The 21,653-nt window shown below is 39.4% G+C and overlaps 1 protein-coding gene across 1 annotated transcript; it reads right to left on the minus strand.

Moving 5' to 3' along the window:
• Positions 1–771: 771 nt before the first annotated feature.
• Positions 772–21,259, minus strand: foxk2b (forkhead box K2b). The gene is made up of 9 exons (XM_043234886.1): positions 20,506–21,259; positions 8,808–8,999; positions 7,345–7,489; positions 6,773–6,919; positions 5,584–5,777; positions 4,831–5,039; positions 3,833–4,072; positions 3,549–3,761; positions 772–2,529 (listed from the first exon to the last, which is right to left on the minus strand). The coding sequence occupies exons 1-9, from the start codon at positions 20,775–20,777 to the stop codon at positions 2,336–2,338; spliced, it is 1,806 nt and encodes a 601-aa protein (XP_043090821.1). The 5' UTR covers positions 20,778–21,259; the 3' UTR covers positions 772–2,335.
• Between the last annotated feature and the right edge of the window lie 394 nt (positions 21,260–21,653).

Genomic DNA, 21,653 nt, shown 5'->3' on the forward strand with positions numbered 1-21,653 from the left:
GACTCTGATTAGCACCAAACCTCGGGCCGTATAGACGACGCGCGTCTAGACGCCATCTTGCACGTTCAGCTCGTAAAGAGGTCAAAACTCAACAAGGAGAGGACGAGCCTCTCAGGAGGGGCGTAGAGGTCAATCAAATCATCTTTACTAGCAGTACGTTAAAGAGATCCGTATTCTCTAGAGATCCATCTCATGAAGAGAGGTTTAAGGTTGAACTATTTTCGTTGTGTGCATTAAAAAAATAAATCTAGACCACATTAATGCTGCATCTGTAGGACGACGGGAGTCGAGACGTACCTTTCTCACACATGCATACAATATCAGAAGCCGTTTGAATAATGCCACTTAACTGCTTTTGAACGCTTACACACCAGCGCCACACAGTGGTCATCTGAGGAGTTTAAAGTAAAACCTCATCAACCAATCTGAAACTTGTGTATGGATATATGGATCTTATCAGTGGCACAAATAAACTGGGGAACATAGAATCTCGTGTGAGCTAAAACAGCCCTAAAAAGATTATTATGAGAACCTTTTAAGCAAGAAAAATCAATTTTTAACACTGAAAATATTAATATTGTCAGTGTTAAAGTTTAGATCAATTGTTAGATCAATTTCCGAAGCATCATGTTTGGAGTCATTTAAATCGTAATAATATTTCACAATATTTTTACAAAATAAATTCAGCCATGGCGAGCTAAAAACAAAAAAAAAATTAAACCTTTGAATGTGTACGTTGAATGGAAGAAAAACAAGAACAAATCGCAAGCGTAAGGTTTTAAATTAATTTATAAAAAAAAAGCATTGACCCACTGAAGCAGAACAAACATCAATCATATTTTTTTTGCTTTTGTTTGAAACACATATAATCCGTCAGACACACCGGCCTGACCAGGATCAAAATCATTAAGCAGACAGAATCGGCCTACACCAATACAGCCTAAAAAGAAAAGGGAACGAAACGGAAAGGAAACGGGGAAAAAAGTAAACCGTCTGATCAAGTGCAGGTCTGGTCTGATTCAAAGCGGTTTCTCGTATCTTGCTGCTGCTGTCGTTGCTGTTGGTGGTGGTTTTTTTGTTTGTTTTTGTGGATTACATGTTGATTTCAACGGCTCAGGTATGTTCTTCTAGTCCCTTACATGCAAGCTGGATGAAAACAGTTCGACTACGTATGGAAACGACGCGTCCTCTCGAGCATCTGTATGAAAATATGTCAGTGTAACAAAGCCAGTTTTGCTCAGGTTTAAAAATAACACGGAAAAAAGGAAAAACATAGGAAGGAAATACTCCACTGATACATTTTTATCCATCTTAGAAAAGAAACTACGCTTAGTTTAACAAAACAGAAAACAGACACAGTCCGGACGTCCCATGTCCTCTTCTGCTCATATGCTGCTGCTGCTGCTTATATATATATTGTTATTATTACTTTTTAAAACGTCTCTATAAATGAAAACACGCCCAGATCCTACGCTCCATGTATGAACGACAAAATACTGCATATTATCCACTACAACGGCTGCAGGGGATTGTGGGGGATGCTGTCAGGCTAGCTGCCGAAAGTTTAGGAATATCTGATGTGTTTCGGAATATTTTGATCCCTTTGGCTCCACGTACAGCCCTAGTATGCACTATTTAAAAAAGAAGAAGAAGAAGAAAAAAAAAAAAAGACAACGACCTATTTGTGGTTCATGGTGTGTAATTCCATTCCAGGACATCCTCTTGGCTTTTCCCCCCCTCCGTAAGCGGACTGCCAAACTTTGGAATGTTGGATCGAAGCCCGTGTTCCGTTGTCAGCGGCCCAAAAAAACCCCGGATTCCGCGAGCGGGAGTTCTGGAATTCTCAGCCCGCCGCGAGGAACACGCCAGTTCCGGAGCTTCTAGAATCCTTTTCGGAGTCCGCGGAGGATCGCGTCCGGAGGGCATCGCTCGTCGCATCCTTCTTTCCAATTCTGTCCGCGAGCCGCTAAAAACCACCGCGACTCCCGAGCCGATCGAACGCCTCCAACATCTGTGAAAGTCTAATAAAACGCCCGGTTACGGACCAGATGGCAGTTGCTCTCGAGTTTCGAGGTGCGAGTTTTGTTCAATCAAGCGTTCGAATGAGAAAAAAGGAAAACCGGGCAGAAGGGTTGCTGCGGAAAACGACAGTAACGGATGGTCTTGTACGTTTTTTTTTTTTTTTTTTTTTTGCTTCAAAAGGAGTAACTGCCCGGGCCTTGGGTTTTGGCACAGTGAGCTGCTGGATGGAAGAGAAACCGTGATGAGAACGAGAAAACGGAAAAAGAGAAAACCAGAGAAAAGGGGAGGGAGATCGGTGGTGGTTAACGGGTGACTAGTTGTGCTGGTTGGTGGAGTTTGTGTCCGCGGCGGTTCCGTTGGGGTCAGTGTTGACTTCGTGCTCTTCGTCCTCGGTTTTCAACCGCTTGCTCTCCGGCGGCTCGCTCCCGTTCTCTCCGTTCTGCCTCTTCATGGGGAGGGAGGCGGACGCCGAGGCGTGAGTGGCCAACATGTGTAACGGACTCGACACTGGACAAAGACACCGAGACGTTATTATTAAACAACACAGCTCCGTCTTAGAAATTATGACATTAATACGACTACTGTAAAATAGCCGCAAAATGAATAAGTATACTTTCAAGAGTTAAATCTTGAGCATTGGGGTTTGACATTTTTGTTAAAAAACTTAATTATGACTTTGCGGTAGTAAAATTACTCCGTCTCTTCCTGTCTTCACTGTTAAGATAATAGCAATAATTAGGATTTAACTCCTTTTTATTATCTTGACTTTACTACTATTAGAGGTGTGCATCTTGAGAGAAAACAGAGGCACTCATATATTTTAAGTTCAGTGAGCGCAACTCTTTCAGTTTAAACAGTTCGGATTTCATAATTATTAAACTTTTTTTTAAATAAATTTCTCCATTTTTTTTTTATATACACAATTTTCTCACTTCCCAGAGTTTAAGCCTTGAGCCGTGCTAAATAATATTTCATTAATTTACAATAATTTTGACTCTCTTTAAAAATTCAAGATTTTTTGTTTTCGGCTTTCTTTAACATTAAAAATTATTTTACGTTTTGCGTCGAAGGATTAGCAAGAGTTGTAAAAATAAATAAATAAATATATTATATATATATATATATATATATATATATATATATATATATATATATATATATATATATATATATATATACACATACACACATACACAATAAAATAAAAATAAAATGTCTCAAAAACTTGTGTGTGTTAAATATGTTTTTTTGTGATTTATTTTACAGCACTAAAATATATATTTAAATAAGTCATTTATGTAAATCATAAGCGTTATAATTTCTTCACGTTCAAAAGTTCAAGCCTCAAGCCTTAAAAACATGCAAATGTAGAGTGAATATAGAAATGTCATTTTGAATTCTGCAATACCCATGACGTCCACCAACTTTAATGACTTCTTTAGTCACGAAATGAGGGGGAACGACCAAAAAAAGAAGATGATTAGAAAGAAGAGAAAGTTATTGATAATAGATGTGTGCATGAATACCTGCGTTAGCCTGGCTCTGTATCGCCGTGGCAATGGGCACTACATGAGTGCCATTCTGGGTGATGGTTTTGATTGGCAGTTGGTGCTGGCCCAATGGGGCTTGTTGCACTATGGTAACCGTCTGGAGGGTCGTGGCTGCAGAGCTGCTTTGAATGATCCTACTGGCTGAGCCTATAGAGCCGTGAGTGATGCCGGGAACCGACTCTACCTTCACTAAAGAGAGACAGAACACGTTTGGTCGCTGACATCGTCCGAAGAAAGCCAAACCTGAAGCCATCGCTCACCTTTGACCTCCTCTCCGTTCTCCAGCGTTTCCTTTTTGATGGCGGGCTGCAGGTTGGCCCCGCCCACGGCGCTGACGGCCACCGCGGGGATCTGGTGCACCACGTGCACCGTCTGCATCAGCGGCTGCGCAGACGAGGAGGACGTGACCGGGGCCGCCACAGCGTACGTGACGGGTTTGATCGTCTGCGTTAACGGACGCTGGACCGCAATCAGAACCGGCTGAGTGGTGATGGGAGACGCTGGGAGGGAGAACAAGCACACACTTACTGACGTCATGTGATCGATGCAGTATTGGCGCACACACACATTCAGACTGATACAGATAAGCAGGGCTATTTTAATATCACCGATATCCTATTCTATAGATTTAATCCATATTTCAAATAATCCACCTGCACCAGTCTAAATAGTCAGAATATAAACACTTACAGATGTACTGTAGTAAAGGCAAAATGGATTCCGTTATCATATACATATACAATTTAAAAAAAAATGGTACGGATTTAACATTTTAGCTTTAAATTTGATTAAATTACATTTTATTTGAAATAACAAAAAGGTTTTATGGATTAAATATGATGATAACCCTGCCGATAATCTGCAATTATTTTTGTTAAGGCCCATTACAAGAAAACAAACCCAAAATATAATATAATAATCTATGTAAGTAATCTACCATATTACTGTAAACTAGTATACATTATTGTGGATATTTGGACTGATACCGATAATCGGTGTATATACATATGTGTGTGTAATATACTGTACACACACACACACACACACACACACACACACACACACACACACACACACACACACACAGACGCATATTCTTAAGGTCCATATAAAAAGCTCAATTAAATCATATGTATTGTAGACTAATATACACAGATTGTGATAGATGCCGATAATCGGATTATTTTGATATAGGATTAAAATGAAAATGAATTACAAATCACACCAATATCATTTATTCATGTGTGATCATGAGTACCTGTGGTGTTTTGGGTAAAACGGGCCTCTTGAATCACAGCTAGTTTGGGTTGGACGGCAGTGGCGGGAGCAGCAGCAGGGGGCGGGGCAGAGGCGGGCTCTGGCTCCATGGGAACAGGCGAGCCTTCCCGTGATAGGCTGTCGGGAGTCTGCACACCGCTGGAGTGGGCGGAGAGAACGCCCGAGTGATTGGGCGACGCCGGGGCACTCCTGTCATCAGAGACCAACACGTCAAACCAAACTTTCAAGTGGTATGTAATGAAAGTAAAAAAAAATACTATTAAGCAAGAATGCATTAAATTCGATTGCATTTTACACTTTTCCCACTAACTGGTTAAATGCACTGCTGTAACTAGTAAACGCACACTCTTATGTAACTTTATTTAACTTTAAACATTTTTTGTGCATTGCTTTATTGTATTTAAATATTCATGCATTTTGTTAGAAGAAAAAAGTTCTGTTATAGTGTATTATGACAACATTTTCTTGCTATTAAATTACAATACTGTGATAATACTGCATACCGTGATAAAAGCATTAGCAATTAATCGCAACATGAAAAGTTGGTATCGACATATGACTAGGGGACAGTAATTTGAAATAGAAATCTGTAGTTTTTACTGCTGCTCTTTTGAACTTGCTATTCAAAGAGTCCTGAAAAACAAAACGTTTCCACAAACACACTGAGGAAACGGTTTTCATAAGAATATGAGCATAAGATCATATGTTTAGAGGTCAGTGCTGTGACTCTGACCTAGATGAGAGGGGTCCCAGAGGGGTCCTGAAGCACGGGACGCCCCGCGGCCGGCGTTTCCTGAATGCCTGCTCCACCAGTTTGCTCTCAGATGATGGGTCTATCCTCCAGAATGAGCCCTTGCCCGGCTCTTCCTGTGAGCGCGGGACTTTGATGAAGTACCGATTCAGGGACAGATTATGACGAATCGAGTTCTGAAACACAACATTCATTCATACTGTCAAACGACATCTTCATCCACTGATGTATAGAGTGACAAAGTAAGTAACTGTTTTTGTAATTTTGTTATTTATATAACCAACTAGAAAAAATAAGAAAGTAACAATATATAAATGAATATTATACATATACATACACATATACATGTACATATATATACATATATATATATATATATACATATATATATATATATATACATATATATACACATACATATACATATATATATACATACATATACATATATATATACATACATATATATATATACACACACACACACATACATATATACACACATATGTACACATACACACACACACATATATACACATATACACACATATACACACACATACACACACACAAATAAAAATATGAAATTATATGATAAGAAAAGTCTAAAATTTTATATCTAAGTCTAAATTATACAAAATATAGAAATACTGAAGTTAAAAATTATTTATAAAGTGCTTTTAGTTTAAATCACAAACAGGTGAAGAATGTAAGAATTGACTAAAAATGATGTAAAAAATGTAAAAGACAAATTAAAAAAAGAAAAATCCTAAATGATTGTAAACTTTTCATACTACAGCTGTATTATTCTTGATAAATTGAGAATCACAATATTTTTTTGCTGTTCAAAAAAAAGAGTTTTTTTTTCAGAATCATTCAAAAATCAACAACAAAAACTTGGGAGAAAAAAATTGGAATAATTTGAATGGATTCAGTGTCTCAGTCTCCCCAGCGATTGTGAATGAATCCCTTATGTTATGGTTCAATGACTTTTTTTAATACTTAAAAATGACTAAAAATGAATAAATAAATGAATAAATCCTCAGAGCGCCAAAGAGAGGGCCATCACGTTTCTCACATTTCATATGGATGTCTGATTTCCTCGAACTCCTTTCTCAGGGAGTCAGTTTAGTTCAAACAGCACCATCTTCAGCTGCTCTGATGTACTGACCTGCCAGCCTTTATCTGCTGTCCTGTAGTAGGGGTAGTTCTTGGTGATGTGTGTGTAGATGCCGTTTAGTGTTAGCTGCTTGTCCTGTGCCATCGTTATCGCCTGAACGATCAACTGAGCGTACGAGTACGGAGGTTTGGAGTCATCCTACAGAAAAAGAGACAGAGTTTTAGAGGATTTGACGTCATTTACATTCTATTAACAGTTTGTGGAGTGCGTTTTAGAACAAAAATGTTAAAGTTTTTAAAGTCTTTCAACAAATACAGAACATTTAAATATTACAATATATAATTACAGTGAAATATTACAATATAAAGTAGCTGTAGATTAGCTGATTAGCATCACTACTCCAGTCTTCAGTGTCACATGATCCTTCAGAAACAATATAAAATCAAATCTAATATGGTGATCTTTACCATGGTTTTTACCATATTTTAAATCAAATAAACGTAACCTTGGTAAGCAATACAAGATTTAATTCCAAAACATCTTAATTCCTGTCTTTTGGCTGGTATTATTGATGCCTCTGGTTATCGCATCTGTGATAGCGTGAGATCTAGGAAGTTAGTCACCTTTGGACTGTCTCCTTCTGATGCTTCTTTGTCGTTCTCGGACTGAGAGTTATCATTCATGAGCTGCAGGTCAGGCACGATCCGGCCCAGTCTGTAACCGGACGATCCAGCACCGCGCGGACTGGACGGACACGAGTTAGCAGCGCTGACAGAAACAAACGACAGAGAAATGCATTACCAAACACTCCAAAACCATCATCTGAAATAGAGCGATGGAAACAGATGGACCGCATTTTCTATGCAGAACAGGAAACTGCCTCATTTGTGCAGAGGCCAAACTCAATTAAATCAATCAAATCAAAGTAGCCCATAAAGGACACAGCTGCAGCTGCAATTCAAACTCAAACACAAAAATCACCAACTCAAAATGGACTAGGACGTCACAGCTTCTCTTACAAATGCACTTGATCTTTAAAAATCAAAACAAAACAAGAAAGCATTACATCATTCTGCTATGTAAATTATCTTATTAAACCAGTAATGTTTCTATAAAAAAAACAAAAGAAAACACTGTTGTTGATGTGTGTTAGTAATTCTGTGATAGCACCGGATGGTGTGTGTGTGTTGGCAATGATGCGTGTGTATCTGATGGTGTGTGTTGGCGATGATGCGTTTGTATCTGATGGTGTGTGTTGGCGATGATGCGTTTGTATCTGATGGTGTGTGTTGGCGATGATGCGTGTGTATCTGATGGTGTGTGTTGGCGATGATGCGTGTGTATCTGATGGTGTGTGTTGGCGATGATGCGTGTGTATCTGATGGTGTGTGTTGGCGATGATGCGTTTGTATCTGATGGTGTGTGTTGGCGATGATGCGTGTGTATCTGATGGTGTGTGTTGGCGATGATGCGTGTGTATCTGATGGTGTGTGTTGGCGATGATGCGTTTGTATCTGATGGTGTGTGTTGGCGATGATGCGTGTGTATCTGATGGTGTGTGTTGGCGATGATGCGTGTGTATCTGATGGTGTGTGTTGGCGATGATGCGTGTGTATCTGATGGTGTGTGTTGGCGATGATGCGTGTGTATCTGATGGTGTGTGTTGGCGATGATGCGTTTCTATCTGATGGTGTGTGTTGGCGATGATGCGTGTGTATCTGATGGTGTGTGTTGGCGATGATGCGTGTGTATCTGATGGTGTGTGTTGGCGGCGATGCGCGTGTGTATCTGATGGTGTGTGTTGGCGATGATGCGTGTGTATCTGATGGTGTGTGTTGGCGATGATGCGTTTGTATCTGATGGTGTGTGTTGGCGATGATGCGTGTGTATCTGATGGTGTGTGTTGGCGATGATGCGTGTGTATCTGATGGTGTGTGTTGGCGATGATGCGTGTGTATCTGATGGTGATGATGTGTTTGTACCTGATGGTGTGTGTTGGTAAGTCTGTGTTTGCACATGATTTTGCATATGTTGATAATTACATGTTTGCACACGATGGTGTGTGTTGGTGTTGATGTGTTTGTACCTGATTGTGCCGGTGGGCGAGGGCAGAGGGCTCATGAGGTGAGCAATGTTATCTGGGATGTTAATGGTTAAAGGGGAGATCTGTGGCTGAACTGCTTTCACTGGAGACTCCGGTTCCTGCTTCTCACGCTTGACGCTCGCCAGCGCAGTGAACGTGATCTTGATGTTCGTACTGGGGAACCGAAACGTGCACCTGAGAAAGAGAGAGAGAGAAAGCCATTATGCAACTTTAGAGAAAAAATCGTTATGAATCGAACAGGCATCAACATGAATCCAAGAACAAGATCTGCGGCCAAAACAAAGCTTCACGCTTCCAAAACACATGGGTGGAGTGTTTAAGGCACAGAAGAGGGCAGGGCGTTTAACATTTAAAGAGGGGTCTGAAATCATCAATGCATACATGAAAGTTTGTACAAACACTTAACACAGAAATGCATTCAGCTCAGGTTTTACAAATGAATCCCAGTGAACAAACACATTAAAGGTTGCTTTTGCATGCAGAAACTCTCAGTTTATAATGTTTGTACATGCAAGTCAATAAGTGTAATCGGTTTATTAAATGCATGTAAACACTTAACATGCTTCAAACTGAAGTTTTCTTTGGAGTAACGCTACCGTGGCAATAAAGCCCAGGAGTATAAGTAGATCTCCAAGTGATGGTAAAATTAAACAGCCCTTGTAATATTAAGTGTCAACACTAGCAGCCCTCACAGTAAACAAGTCACTTCACCTCCTAACACATGAACACAGCTCACACAGTTATTTTAGCAAATGTTAATCATGAAGCACTGCATTACAACCAATTAAAATGTAACTTCTATGCAACAATATAGCAACAAACAGCAGCATATACATACATTTTAATAAATAAATTTAAGAAACATGGATTTTTACATTTTTTAAGCAAATGAATTGGTGAATCAATTGATTTGAATCAGTTTGTTGACTCATTCCACTGCAAACTAAAATAACATTTTTTTTTTTTTTTCCCAATAATTCTTCCAAAAATTATTATAACAAAATGCATTTACTCTTCTTGTCTTTCTCAGTTATCTTAAATATTGCTTTACGTTTTTGCAAGTTATGAATTCTTGACACTGCTGCAGAAAGACGACATTTAACCAAAAGAGAAAGAAAACGCATCAAAACTGGTACATTTCTTAAAGAACACAAGCGTTCCCTTAAAAGGGGTTCAGAGATTTTCCTCCGTGATGGACGAGGGCCAGCCTCTCCACTCCGATGTCACGGTCCATATGGTTGGCACTCGGCGAGGTGTTTCTGTGCCAAACCTTGTACTAAACTTTGCGCCAGGCCCCCGCAGCCCTGGCACGCAGGCTGGCACACATGCACACCAATCACGCCCAGCGTCTTCAATTATACCCAATCCTGCTTATTCACCAACAAATGAAAGGAGGATTTTATCCTGCCTTCGTTCAGGAACAGAGACGGCATTCGTACGTGTCTGGAATTAACAGCATCCCGAGTCAAGTTACAGCCAACATCCGGAACAGACTTTAAGAAACTAATGCCGTGAGAAAAACGATGCTGATCTTAAATCAGTTTTTTTTTTTGCTTATGACACTATTTCATTTTGATCAATTTTAGTGTTCTTTAAAAGCAGAGTAGGCGATTTGGGTTAAAACAAAACAAGTTTTTGTGACTGGTTGAAAGCTTTGTTTGTACCTTTGGATAATTTCTATTTTTCTGTCATTTTTATGCATCATTTGTAGTTTTCTTTATTTAAAAGGTGCTATATGTAGGATTTTGACTCTGCTAAAGCACAAAAATGCCATAGTATGTTTGCAGATATTTAAAAGAACATGCTAAGTTAACGTACTTGTTTTTCTGGAAAACAGTGCGACAGTCTGTTATTCCGCTTTAAAAATGTGAATCTGGCAACGTGCGTGTGGGTAAAGTCTGAGCAGGAGGGGTCGATTGAAAAAAACCAAAAAAAACCCCAAAAAGTCTCCAATATTTTGTATTTGGACTGCATTACCTTAGTGTTAATCCTACATACAGCACCTTTAAAACTAGCAATGTCAAAGACCAATCAATGATCAATTAATTAAGACGATAAGCAAACGACTGTGAAAGGACTGGATGTTATAAAAAAAAATAGCTTATGTACAAACTATGCTTAAAGCGAATGCATTAAAACAGATCCAATACAAAGTTATTTTGTATTGAAATCTAGTAATAAGTCAAATTTGATTATAATTACTCTAGATAAGTGTTGCCTATCGGGCACTTTGCTTTGACAGGGCTGCAGACGCGTACATGACAGATTCCTAAAACTTCTTCATTCCTTTCTAAGACAGTATTTGTGGCTACCGCCCATCTTTCTTTAACTTTTCCTTAGACAAAAGATTTAACAAATGCATGCATTAAGAGATACTAAAGAACTCTTAATTCATAAATCACGAAAATATTACATTTCCCCGCTTGTTTACCACAGCAAGAAATTCGAAAATGTTGATTGCAACTGAACAACAAATAAAACACACCTGCAATTCTACGGGGTGATCCACAGAGGATTAGGGAAAAGAAAGAAATATTTAATTAATTTGTGAACATGCAGCAAACGGGCATGAATGCAAAAGCATGGTCCCGATTATTATAACCAATTATTTCTATTAATAAAGCTTTGTGAACACTCACGTGAACTGCCAGCGGTTTTGGAAGTGGATCACTGACCGTCACAGCCCCACGCGCCGTACTTACGGTTGGGATCCATTTATTTCAAATCCAGGAAACATTGCGATGATGTACTAAATCAGGATTGTTGTGTTTTTTTTAAAGACTTAAAACCCTTATGGTTTGGATGAGGAAGCTGGTGTTTTGAGTGCCACTGCGATAGATGCATTTTGCCGTATTAAGGTTAATGATTAATCCATTACTCGGTTGTCAATTTAAACGACATTTGATTATAGAAATGACCAAAAATTTGGTAACCAACATTAATTAGATTCAGGACAATTTCAACAAAACTAACGTTTTGCATATCTATTAAACCAATGGTCTTATTTGATTAATTTTTTTACTTATTTTTTCCAAACTCCTATTTGAACTTATTAGTTAACAACAGTAGTTGTAACTTTCGTTAAACAAATTTTCTAATTAATTTCATCAAATTTGGTTTTCACAACCAAAAACCACACCGGCATTAACACTAGTTAATGTTGACTAGTTAATGCGCTGTTAAGTCCCTCTACCATTGGTGGTTCAACCGTAACGTAATGAAGCTATGAGAATATCTTTGTACAAAGAAAATGGTAGCATCATGTCGAAAACATTGTGGCATGCATTTATTTTAGTTAAAGTTTAAGCAATTAAGCAATTTTTAAGCATTTTTTTTATCGTAAAGTATAATAACCCTGGTTTGTTCATGTTAGTTCACTAACTAAAGCTAACAGCTATTGATTTGGCATCCGTTCGTTGTTTATTTGATTAAACTGTTAAAAAGTACCTTTTTAAAGTGTTTAGTTTACAATTCTAGTAAATGTCCAAATGCTTTTTTACTACTGTAACTGCATGCCAATAGGACTGGGCAATAAAGCTAAAAATATAAAGTCTTTTAGATGTTTGATGATAATTGATGATGATTTATTACATGTGTGTGCATTTAAAAGGACGTGTTGCTTCTAATACTCCTCAATTTTGTAGAAAAATTATTCATTTAACGTAACTGAAACCTTATTGTAAACAGCAATAGGGAGCAAATCTGCTCTCGATTAGGTCCTGAAGTAAAATGTGGCACACAAACTACAACAAACAATTGGCTTATACACAAAAAAGCAACATTTTCCACATTCAACAAGACATGCGATAAGAACAGCACATGATCTGGCCTTATGATGTGTGCTCGAGTAAAACATCTGCACACTGGCTGCGTGACGACAGAACTGAAGCTCCATTCAGATGCACAGCAGACCGGGAACTTTTATCAACAACATCTGCTGGACTTCACTGGAGGGACGAGTCCGTTCCTCGAGGTCATGTTGAGGAAAACAGAATTCTTCTCTCGTCCAACCAGCGTTTGATGTTCTACATGCCAGAGGAATTTATAGAGATTCCTTTCCCGTACAACTAAACAACTAAATTGATTGAAAAAATTAAAAAACTTAGACAATACAATACAACCAGTTGACAAGAACATTTATTCACCCTAACGTCAATCCCAGCCAATAAGCCTTTGGTTGATCTTTGAACCATTTTATATGCAACTTTTCTGCCTCTACGTTCAAAATCCACAAAACCGAAACTTCAAGATTCAAAAACATAAAAATAGAGCGACAAACTTATGAGGATTTGTTAAAAGTATCTTAATGTTCCTCAAAGAGTAACGCCGGTCTCATCAATATCTTAATGAAGGTCTTTAAAAAGTCCCAAGGAATAAACGGAAGGGAACACGATCTCTCTAAACGCAAAATGAGACATACGGCAAAACACTTATTATAAATACTAATTCCAACTTATCTCCATTACTTTTTAATCTCTGATTTCAATACCAAAGAGCGATCGCGTTTTGTACGGTTTTGTTTTCAGTGCAAGTATTTTAAAAAAAACAAGATATATAAAAACCTTAAATATAAGGAGCTTTTAAAGACGTTCAGAATGTATACAATTAAAAAAAATTAAAATAAATGGTTTATTTTCTAGGTATCGGCCAAAATCGTTTGAAAAATATAGGCATATTGGATAACAACAAGAATGTATTATTGTGCATCTCTAATTTTTTAAGATTTTACAGATCTACAGAAACCCTTTTTGGAGCTTTGGTCATCTGGACTTTCAATACAGCGAGAAAGGGTTTCGTAAAAATATCTTGAATTTTTTTAAAAAATAAAACAATTACGTGCATTATCGCACTGATGCTCAGCTGTTAATTCCCACACAACTCGTTTACAAACGTAAAAAACTGAAACGATTCATGAAAAACTAAAGGTACTGGTTTTTAACGAAGCTAAATAATTATCCTCGTATACGAAACCCTTTCAATAAACCCTCAAACTTTGCCAGCTGTCTTTGTCAGATCTCCAACAATTGTTCCCTTCATGCAAATTGTAATTAGATTATTCAGGATTGAATGTTAAATGTGTTTCTCCTCCAGGCGGCCATTCCGAGCACAATCCTGTCATGGCAACGACGAGGCGCTCTTTAAAAACAGGAATGCTGGGATCTCAAGCCCTCACATTCCTCCCTGTGGGTGGTGTGTGTGTGTGTGTGTGTGTGTGTAACCCGAACAGACTTGTTCCTGCATATCTCCTTGCATGTTACACACAAAACACCAGAACAGTTTCTACAAAAGTGCTCCACAGATCTCGCGCAGGAAGCGTGGTTTATCCAAACTTTGCTATTTCTCGGTAACATCCCAAAAACACAGTGGCTGAAAAGTAAAAAAGTAAACGCTTTTCCCGATTGGATTTCAGCACAGAAGAGGTCCAGCTTTGAGTGTAGTAAAACAGCCAATGTTTTCACTTTAATGGCAGTGAAGGTATTCCAGTATTGAGGGAGCATCTGCACCGCTCAACACTTAAAGGAGGCTGTTTTGGGTCACCATTGACTTCCATTGTATTTTCCCCCCTACCGTGGAAGTCAATGGAGACCAAAACAGTCTACAGAACAATTTCATAGAGGCTTGGAACTGCAGTTTTCATTTTGGGGCGAACAATTCCTTTAAAGCCCAGGAATCAAGCCAAGCCTTCCACTCTTTACAAACCCAGTTCAACAAGACACAATGAGAGTGAAGAAACTTCACCTATCCCGTCTATTTCCCACTTACCCAATCTTTTCCAATTAAACTCTTTTTTTCAGCTTTACAGAAAATGAATGTTTATTTCAAAATATAAAACGAAATGGTTTTTAATTCCAATTTGTTACAAAATCCACCAAAAACAATAAACTTACTAAATCATTTTTAATTAATTTGAATTTGTTTCAAACCTTATTTATAAAAAATAATAATAATAATAATAATAATAATAATAATAATCACGTTTACACGCCAAAATAACACTTTTTAAATATATTTTTAACAGAAAACACGTCAGAAAACACATTTTACCCCAAAATAATAATAAACATACTGGATCATTTTTCAGAAAACATGTTTACCCAATAAATAACACACTTACTAAATAATCATTTAATTATTTTTTCTTCAAAACAACTTTACACAAAATGCATGTTTACCCAAATATTACATTTATGATAGACCTTTAAATTCATGTTTTTTTTTCTACAATACTTGCAGTTTTACAAAAAATAAACGAATACCCTATTAAATATTTTTGCAAAGCTGTTTTATAACTGACCCAAACTGAAATCAACAAAAAACTGATTTTTTTCTGAATAATGCGAGTTGACTATTGCCTTGTGGAGCTGCTTTATGATAAAATATGATTAAGTTTGCAATCATTGTATTACTCCGGAGCTGCATAGAAATAATCTGCATTTATTATTATTTTATAAATCTGTGCATATAAAAGGTGACTGGACAGAAAACTTAGTTTTTTTGCAAACGCACACCACACCAAACGCACACCAAGGAAAAGTTATTATTATTATTCATCTGTAATGAGGAATATTTCATAAACACTTGAAATATGTTCAGCTTCACAAGTCTCTGTGCGCACAGCAGAGAAAGAGAACCGAACCGAGTCTGAAACGAGATTACGTCATTGGCTCAAAGACGGACCAAAGCAAAAAAAAAAAAAAAACCCTAACACTTTCCAGACAGAAACAAGCTCATTCCCTGTGACTCACTGCCTTATAACAGGAAAAAAGTCACTATGCTGTTTTATAGCGGATATTAAAACCTGACTCACTCTTCCAGCGTTAGCCTCGTCTACAGACAATAAACCCAGGCTTAGACTTAAAAACAGGACCAAGACTGACCAAAATAAAACAAAAAAATAGCAAATTAATGACTTTAATGTTTAAATGTATAACAATATGCTAAAAATATAAATTGTGTGCGTGTGAAAATAAATTGACGTTTGTTATAATTGTTTTTACATAAATGATAATTGGTGCGGAAAATATTTTAGTCGATTTTTACTGCCATTTTTTTTAAATTCTCAAGAGCTGTTTCATCAAAAATAATGCTTTCTCTGTCAGAAGGAAAAAACATCAAACCTGCTAAAAAGGATGTTTTAGAAGCATTGCCCATTTATAAATATACACACACACACACACATACACACACACACACACACACACACACATATATATATATATATATATATATATATATATTCATTAAATATTTAAATAATTAAATATTTAATTTATTTATTAAAATAATTTATTATTTATTTAATAAATAAATTATTTAAAGAAATTACATAATTTAATTTGTAATTTCATTACAAATTAAAGAAATTACAACCATTTCCTATTTTCCCTTTCAAAAAAAGCTCCTTTAACTTTAATGAAAGGAATAAACCAATTATCGATCTGGCTGTCCAGTCGATTTAAACACGTAAGGCAAAAATGAAATCCATATAACACCCCCAAAAATTCAAACCCCTAGAAAACCGGTCGATAATTGGAAGATGTGATCGGTGGACTTCCAGCTGGCTAGCTCCCTCAGAAGGTCAGCGGTTGGCTTTCTCTGGGTTCAGCCAAGGTGCATTTGTTTAGCGCAGTCTTTTATGGCGCATTACGAACCAATAGCAGCGCGATCACGTGATGAAGAACGGATCTAAATGAGGATGCTTTTCGTCGCTGAATCCGTTACACAGATTTTCCCCAACAACTGGAAAAGCGGCGTGGTTTCTGTCGCTTGCTCGTCACGACGTCAGCGGCTCTTCGTGCTGACGGAGAGCTAAACCCTGCACTAATTAAATGCTCTTTAGCTTCTTGATCGATATTGTAACTCAAAGCGTCTCTACCTCAAACGCAGCGTCCGTTACAGTCCGTGCAAACCATCTGGACGTCCTGCGCGCGTCTCAGCGGGTGCGACGGATTGATTTCTTGCTAATTACAGTACGAGGACTCGGCTCTTTTCTAATCTTCAGAGAAGTGGCAGTCTCATTAGCACAACATCCGACGCACGAGCAACTTTAAAGACACGCAAAACTGCTGGTTAAGGACCGGCTTTTAAAAACAAACTCACGTTGCGAGCCTTTTTAGTGCAGACATCATAGAAGTACTCTATTAGAAGCCAAGCAATGCTTAGGTCATGGGTTCGATTCCCAGGGAAATCAACTTAGATATAACAAACATATCTGAATGTACTTTACAGTAAAAGTTACCACCAAAAATGTTCATTTTGTACCAGTTCCACATGAATTTTTTTCTGCCTCTAAAAGACAAAAGTAGATGTTCTGAAGAATGTTGGTGACGGTACCCATCGACTTCTACAGTAATTTATCTGCATACTATGCAAGTCAATGGCTACCGTCAGCTGTTTGGCTACCAGTATTCTTAAAAACCTTTATGGTGTTATAAAGCAAAAAAACCCCAAAACCTAAGTTTTAGTAAATGGGTGAACTAGCCCTTTAAATCACTTTGGGTAAAAGTTGAAAAAAAAATAATAAAAAAAAATAAAAAAATGGAGTGGTCATGTAATTTTGCCAAATTTGGATGATTAAGGAAAAGAAAAGAAAGAAAAAATAATTTGCTAATTAATTTTGCATTTTAAAAAATGTAAATAAACATTATGAAATGATACATTTTATACATAAATTATAACCAACTTTATATTGTTCTGAAAATCCACTATAATGACAAACATATAGTGTATCGAATGGTTCATGGGCATTTTCCAAATCAAAGTGATTCTTGTCCCCTTGTTAGTGGAGACTTGGACTTACTGAACGATGTCATTTCCTCCTTATGTTTGTGTAGGGATGTTCCTGCGACAACGAACGTGATCATAAACGTCTTTTTATTGATGACAATGCATAATAATGAAAAATAATAATTTTAAAAAAAAACTACGTTGTCCCTCGGCGGCATTTGCTGACGCTCACCGAGCTGCGTTCGTTGTCACGGCAACATCCCAGCTAAGCATAAAGAGGAAATGACATCACTCCCTATGACGGGTGCGTTCCAAACGACTAAATGAGGACAAACACGTGCTCCACTAACAAGGGGACGGCCAGATTTAGAAAACGACCATGAACCGATCGAAACACTCCTGGTCAGCAACATTGTTCCAAATACATTTATGAAAATACACGTTTGCAGGCACTTTAGCGGTAAGTTTTTATAGAGCTCTGGCTTTAAAGAGAGACGCTGGCTATAAAAAACCCCATTTACATTTTCTGAAGCCACCTGGCGTCTATCAGAGCAAAGACATCAGAGAACCTCTCCACGACTCCAGACGACACAAACAAACATGCGTCCCTATTTAGAAAGCGCTAATCAGTCAAACGTCAGTCTATACCGCCTATAAAGACGAACATCTCGAAGCGGCGTGCCTTTTTGAACCCGAATTCCTCAGAAAGATCTGCGGGGCGGAAAACGGCCGCGCGGAGAAACCGCTTTCAAGGCCGGCATTGAAGGGTGCGACAGATTTGTTGTTATATTGAGATATGCGGGTCACACGAAGGGATAAGTGTGCACTGCAGCCGTGATTTAGTGACAAATCTACGGCGAAAAAGCGTCGGGAAGCGCGCCTTAAGAGACTTGAAACAAATCAGGCATTCAGAGCAGATAAGGCACCATCCAAAGGTCGACTTCAGGATAATGTCAACACGTCCAGATGTCCGACATCTTCAAGACAAACAAACAACCAAAATAGAAACAGCTGACAGAAAACCTGCGCCACTGACTTTTGAGTGTCTGAAAACAGGCTAACTTTCCAGCTTCCCAACACACTGCTTGCCCTAAAAAGACGCATTTTGCAATAAAACGAGAAGTTGTAGACGACCATTTCACCAAAAGGCACAGCAAAAAGTAGCTTGGTTCTTCTCATCACCATCCAAAGCAACAAATAAAGACGATTGGTATTAGATGATTAAAACGTTTACGCTTATATAGCGCTTTTAGCAATACAGATTGTAGCTCCTGGTTACATTTCCATCGGTCTCAGTACGAGATGTAACTATAGTTTTAAAAATAATCGAAACGTTTTGGTCGGGGCGCTAACGGTCTAATCCGATTCAATGCTTTATGCTAAGCTATGCTAAAAGTGCTACTGGAGATCATCCGAATGGATTCAAAGACGGTAAAACTGGACTGTTTAGGGTGAGTTGGAGAACGAGCCTGTGGTGGAGCGTTCCTTTAAGAGCGTGCTATAACTCTTAGTTAACACAGTCGCACCATCTCAGTGCGTTTTCGCTCCAAGCGAGACAAAACAACACTCATTAGTTCTTAACAAAACGCAGTTCTTTCTTTCAGGCACATTTCTGACAAACATAACAGCTTATGTGCGCGTGTGAATATACACGTAAAGTAGAAACCAAGGGAGCCGTAGACATCTACGATGCTTAAAAATAGAGCCGTATGCATCTTCAGTGCTGCACAAAACAGCTGCATTAACCCCTATCGTGCCACACGCACCTATAGAGGCCAAAAAACCGTGCCGCTGCATGCACCCATGCGTGTGTTTGGGAAACTCTACACCGTCCCAACAAACGCCCCCCGAAAGGTCGATTCACGTGCACGTGGGCACATACCCGACACCCCCGAAATCCCGAGCGCTGCTTCATGCATATCTGATGATGCCCAAACATACGGCATGCACCTACAAAACCCCGAACCCCTGCAAGCAACCCAAAAAAACCTCCCAAAACGCACCAACCATTGTTCAAAAACACAAGCACCCCAAAATTGCTGGAAAACGTTGCATGCACCTATTGTTGCTCAAAAAAAAAGCACATGCACATATCAAAAAATGCACCCAAAAAGTTGCCGAACACAGACCTATGACACCCGCCAAATTATTGCATGCACCTATGGCATCCAAAATGCTGCTGTACGCATCTGTGATGACGGCCAAACACATTGCATGCACCCATAAGACCCCAAACCACTGCAAACACCTACAGCGCACCCCAAGAGGCTGCAACACGTGCCTATGACACCCAAGAAATGCTGCATGCACCTGTGGTTGCTGTGCATGTGATGTCCAGGTCTATGCATCTGCGATGAAGCCCATGCGCTGCGCACACCTGCATTCGCCGCAGGCATCTGCGATGGACCCCCAAACGCGATCGCGCGCACCTAAATTGCGGCAACATCTGCCCTAGACTCCCAAAACGCCGCGCGCGCCCATTGTTGCTCAAAAACGGATCCTCACACCAATAACGCCCCAAAGCGCTCACCGCAAAAGCCTGCACGGCCACGGCGCCCCCCGAAAACGCAACGCGCGCCTACGACACCCCCCACCAAAATATCGCACGCGCGCGCCGCGTCCAAAAACGCCGCACTCGCCCCCTGTTGATGAGAAAGGGAAGAAGAAAAAACCGCTCGCCACGTCTGTCACGCCCCAAAAACGCTCCACGCGCTCGAAACGTTACGCGCACACAATGACCATCAACACGACGCCTGCGAATGCTGTCTAGCTAGGCGGCTCACTGGGGTTTGAGACGCGGCCCACGGCGCGCTTTGAAAGCGAAAGGAAAAAAAAAAAAAACGTGCAACATAAGGACACCAGCACGTGCTCCCGGTGCGGCCGCATCACAACAACAACAACAATAACAGCGAAGATGAGGAGCGCGGAGAGGATGAAGGTTATAATAACTCACACTCGCGGCAGCTGCAGGGGTGGCGCCCCCCGCCGCAGGAACACCCCGTCCACGAACACCCCGTTTTTGCCCAGACAGCGCAGGTAGAACTCTCCCGAGCCCGTGTCCTCGGCGGCGGCGGTGAAGATCTCCAGGTGCCGGCGGGAGATGAAGCTCGAGTGGCCCATGCTCACGTCCACCGAGCCCTGCGACGAGTTCCGACCCACCGTCACCGAGCGCTTCTTCATCACGTACTCAAACTCGCGGCCCTCCAGGCGGGCCACCGCTGCCATCGTTATCTTTCCGCGCGCACGGAGCGGGGCACGATATATATGAATGGGGGGAAAAATATGAAGGGGTGGTGAAACGTTAAACGTGCCCGACCGGAGACACCAGCATCAGCGGCGGCGACTCGACCCACCGCCGCGATTCACCGCACAGAGAAAGGGAAGGGGGCCTTAGCCAATCAAAGCGCGCCGGCGAAGGGGGCGCTGTGATTGACAGGCACGCGGGCCAATCGGCGGCGCGCTAGGGGATGCGGTAATTCAACTGCGACCAATGAAACGAGGCCTATGGGAGACCAGACGGATTGAAGGTCGGTTGCGCTGTGCCTCAACACGCATGTGTGTGGAGAGTTGTCAACGCTGGACTGGAGATTTGTCATGGACGTGAAACGGCTTTATAATATTACGGCAATGATAAATTATCGAAGAAAAATAATGCAGTGAAAATCCGGCAATCGCAAATAAAAACAAAAGCAACGCTTTACCATTTAAGACTTGCATTGCATTCGCTTTATATTCTATTCACTGGCTTTTTCTATTCTGTTCTATGCATGTAGGCATAAAATAACTAAAAAAGCAACTTATTTTCTTTCTTTCTTTAAAAAAGGTCTCTAAGTAGCTCTTTTTTTAATTTATATATATAATAATAATAATAAAAAAAAAAAAACACTTTACGGTAACTCAGACTTAAGTCATAGCTCTTTCATATTATCCTCATTTTTAAGTCACTTTGGATAAATGCATACTAAACGTAAACGTAAATGAAAGTCTAGCATAAAAAATACTAAATATCTCATGTGCAATATACTACTGAATATAGAATACTGAGGTAGTTTAATTAATATACATAACAGTTTAGAATGTTGTGATTAAAATGATTATTTT

Source organism: Puntigrus tetrazona, chromosome 3 (assembly GCF_018831695.1).
Source record: "Puntigrus tetrazona isolate hp1 chromosome 3, ASM1883169v1, whole genome shotgun sequence".
Classification (NCBI taxonomy): domain Eukaryota; kingdom Metazoa; phylum Chordata; class Actinopteri; order Cypriniformes; family Cyprinidae; genus Puntigrus; species Puntigrus tetrazona.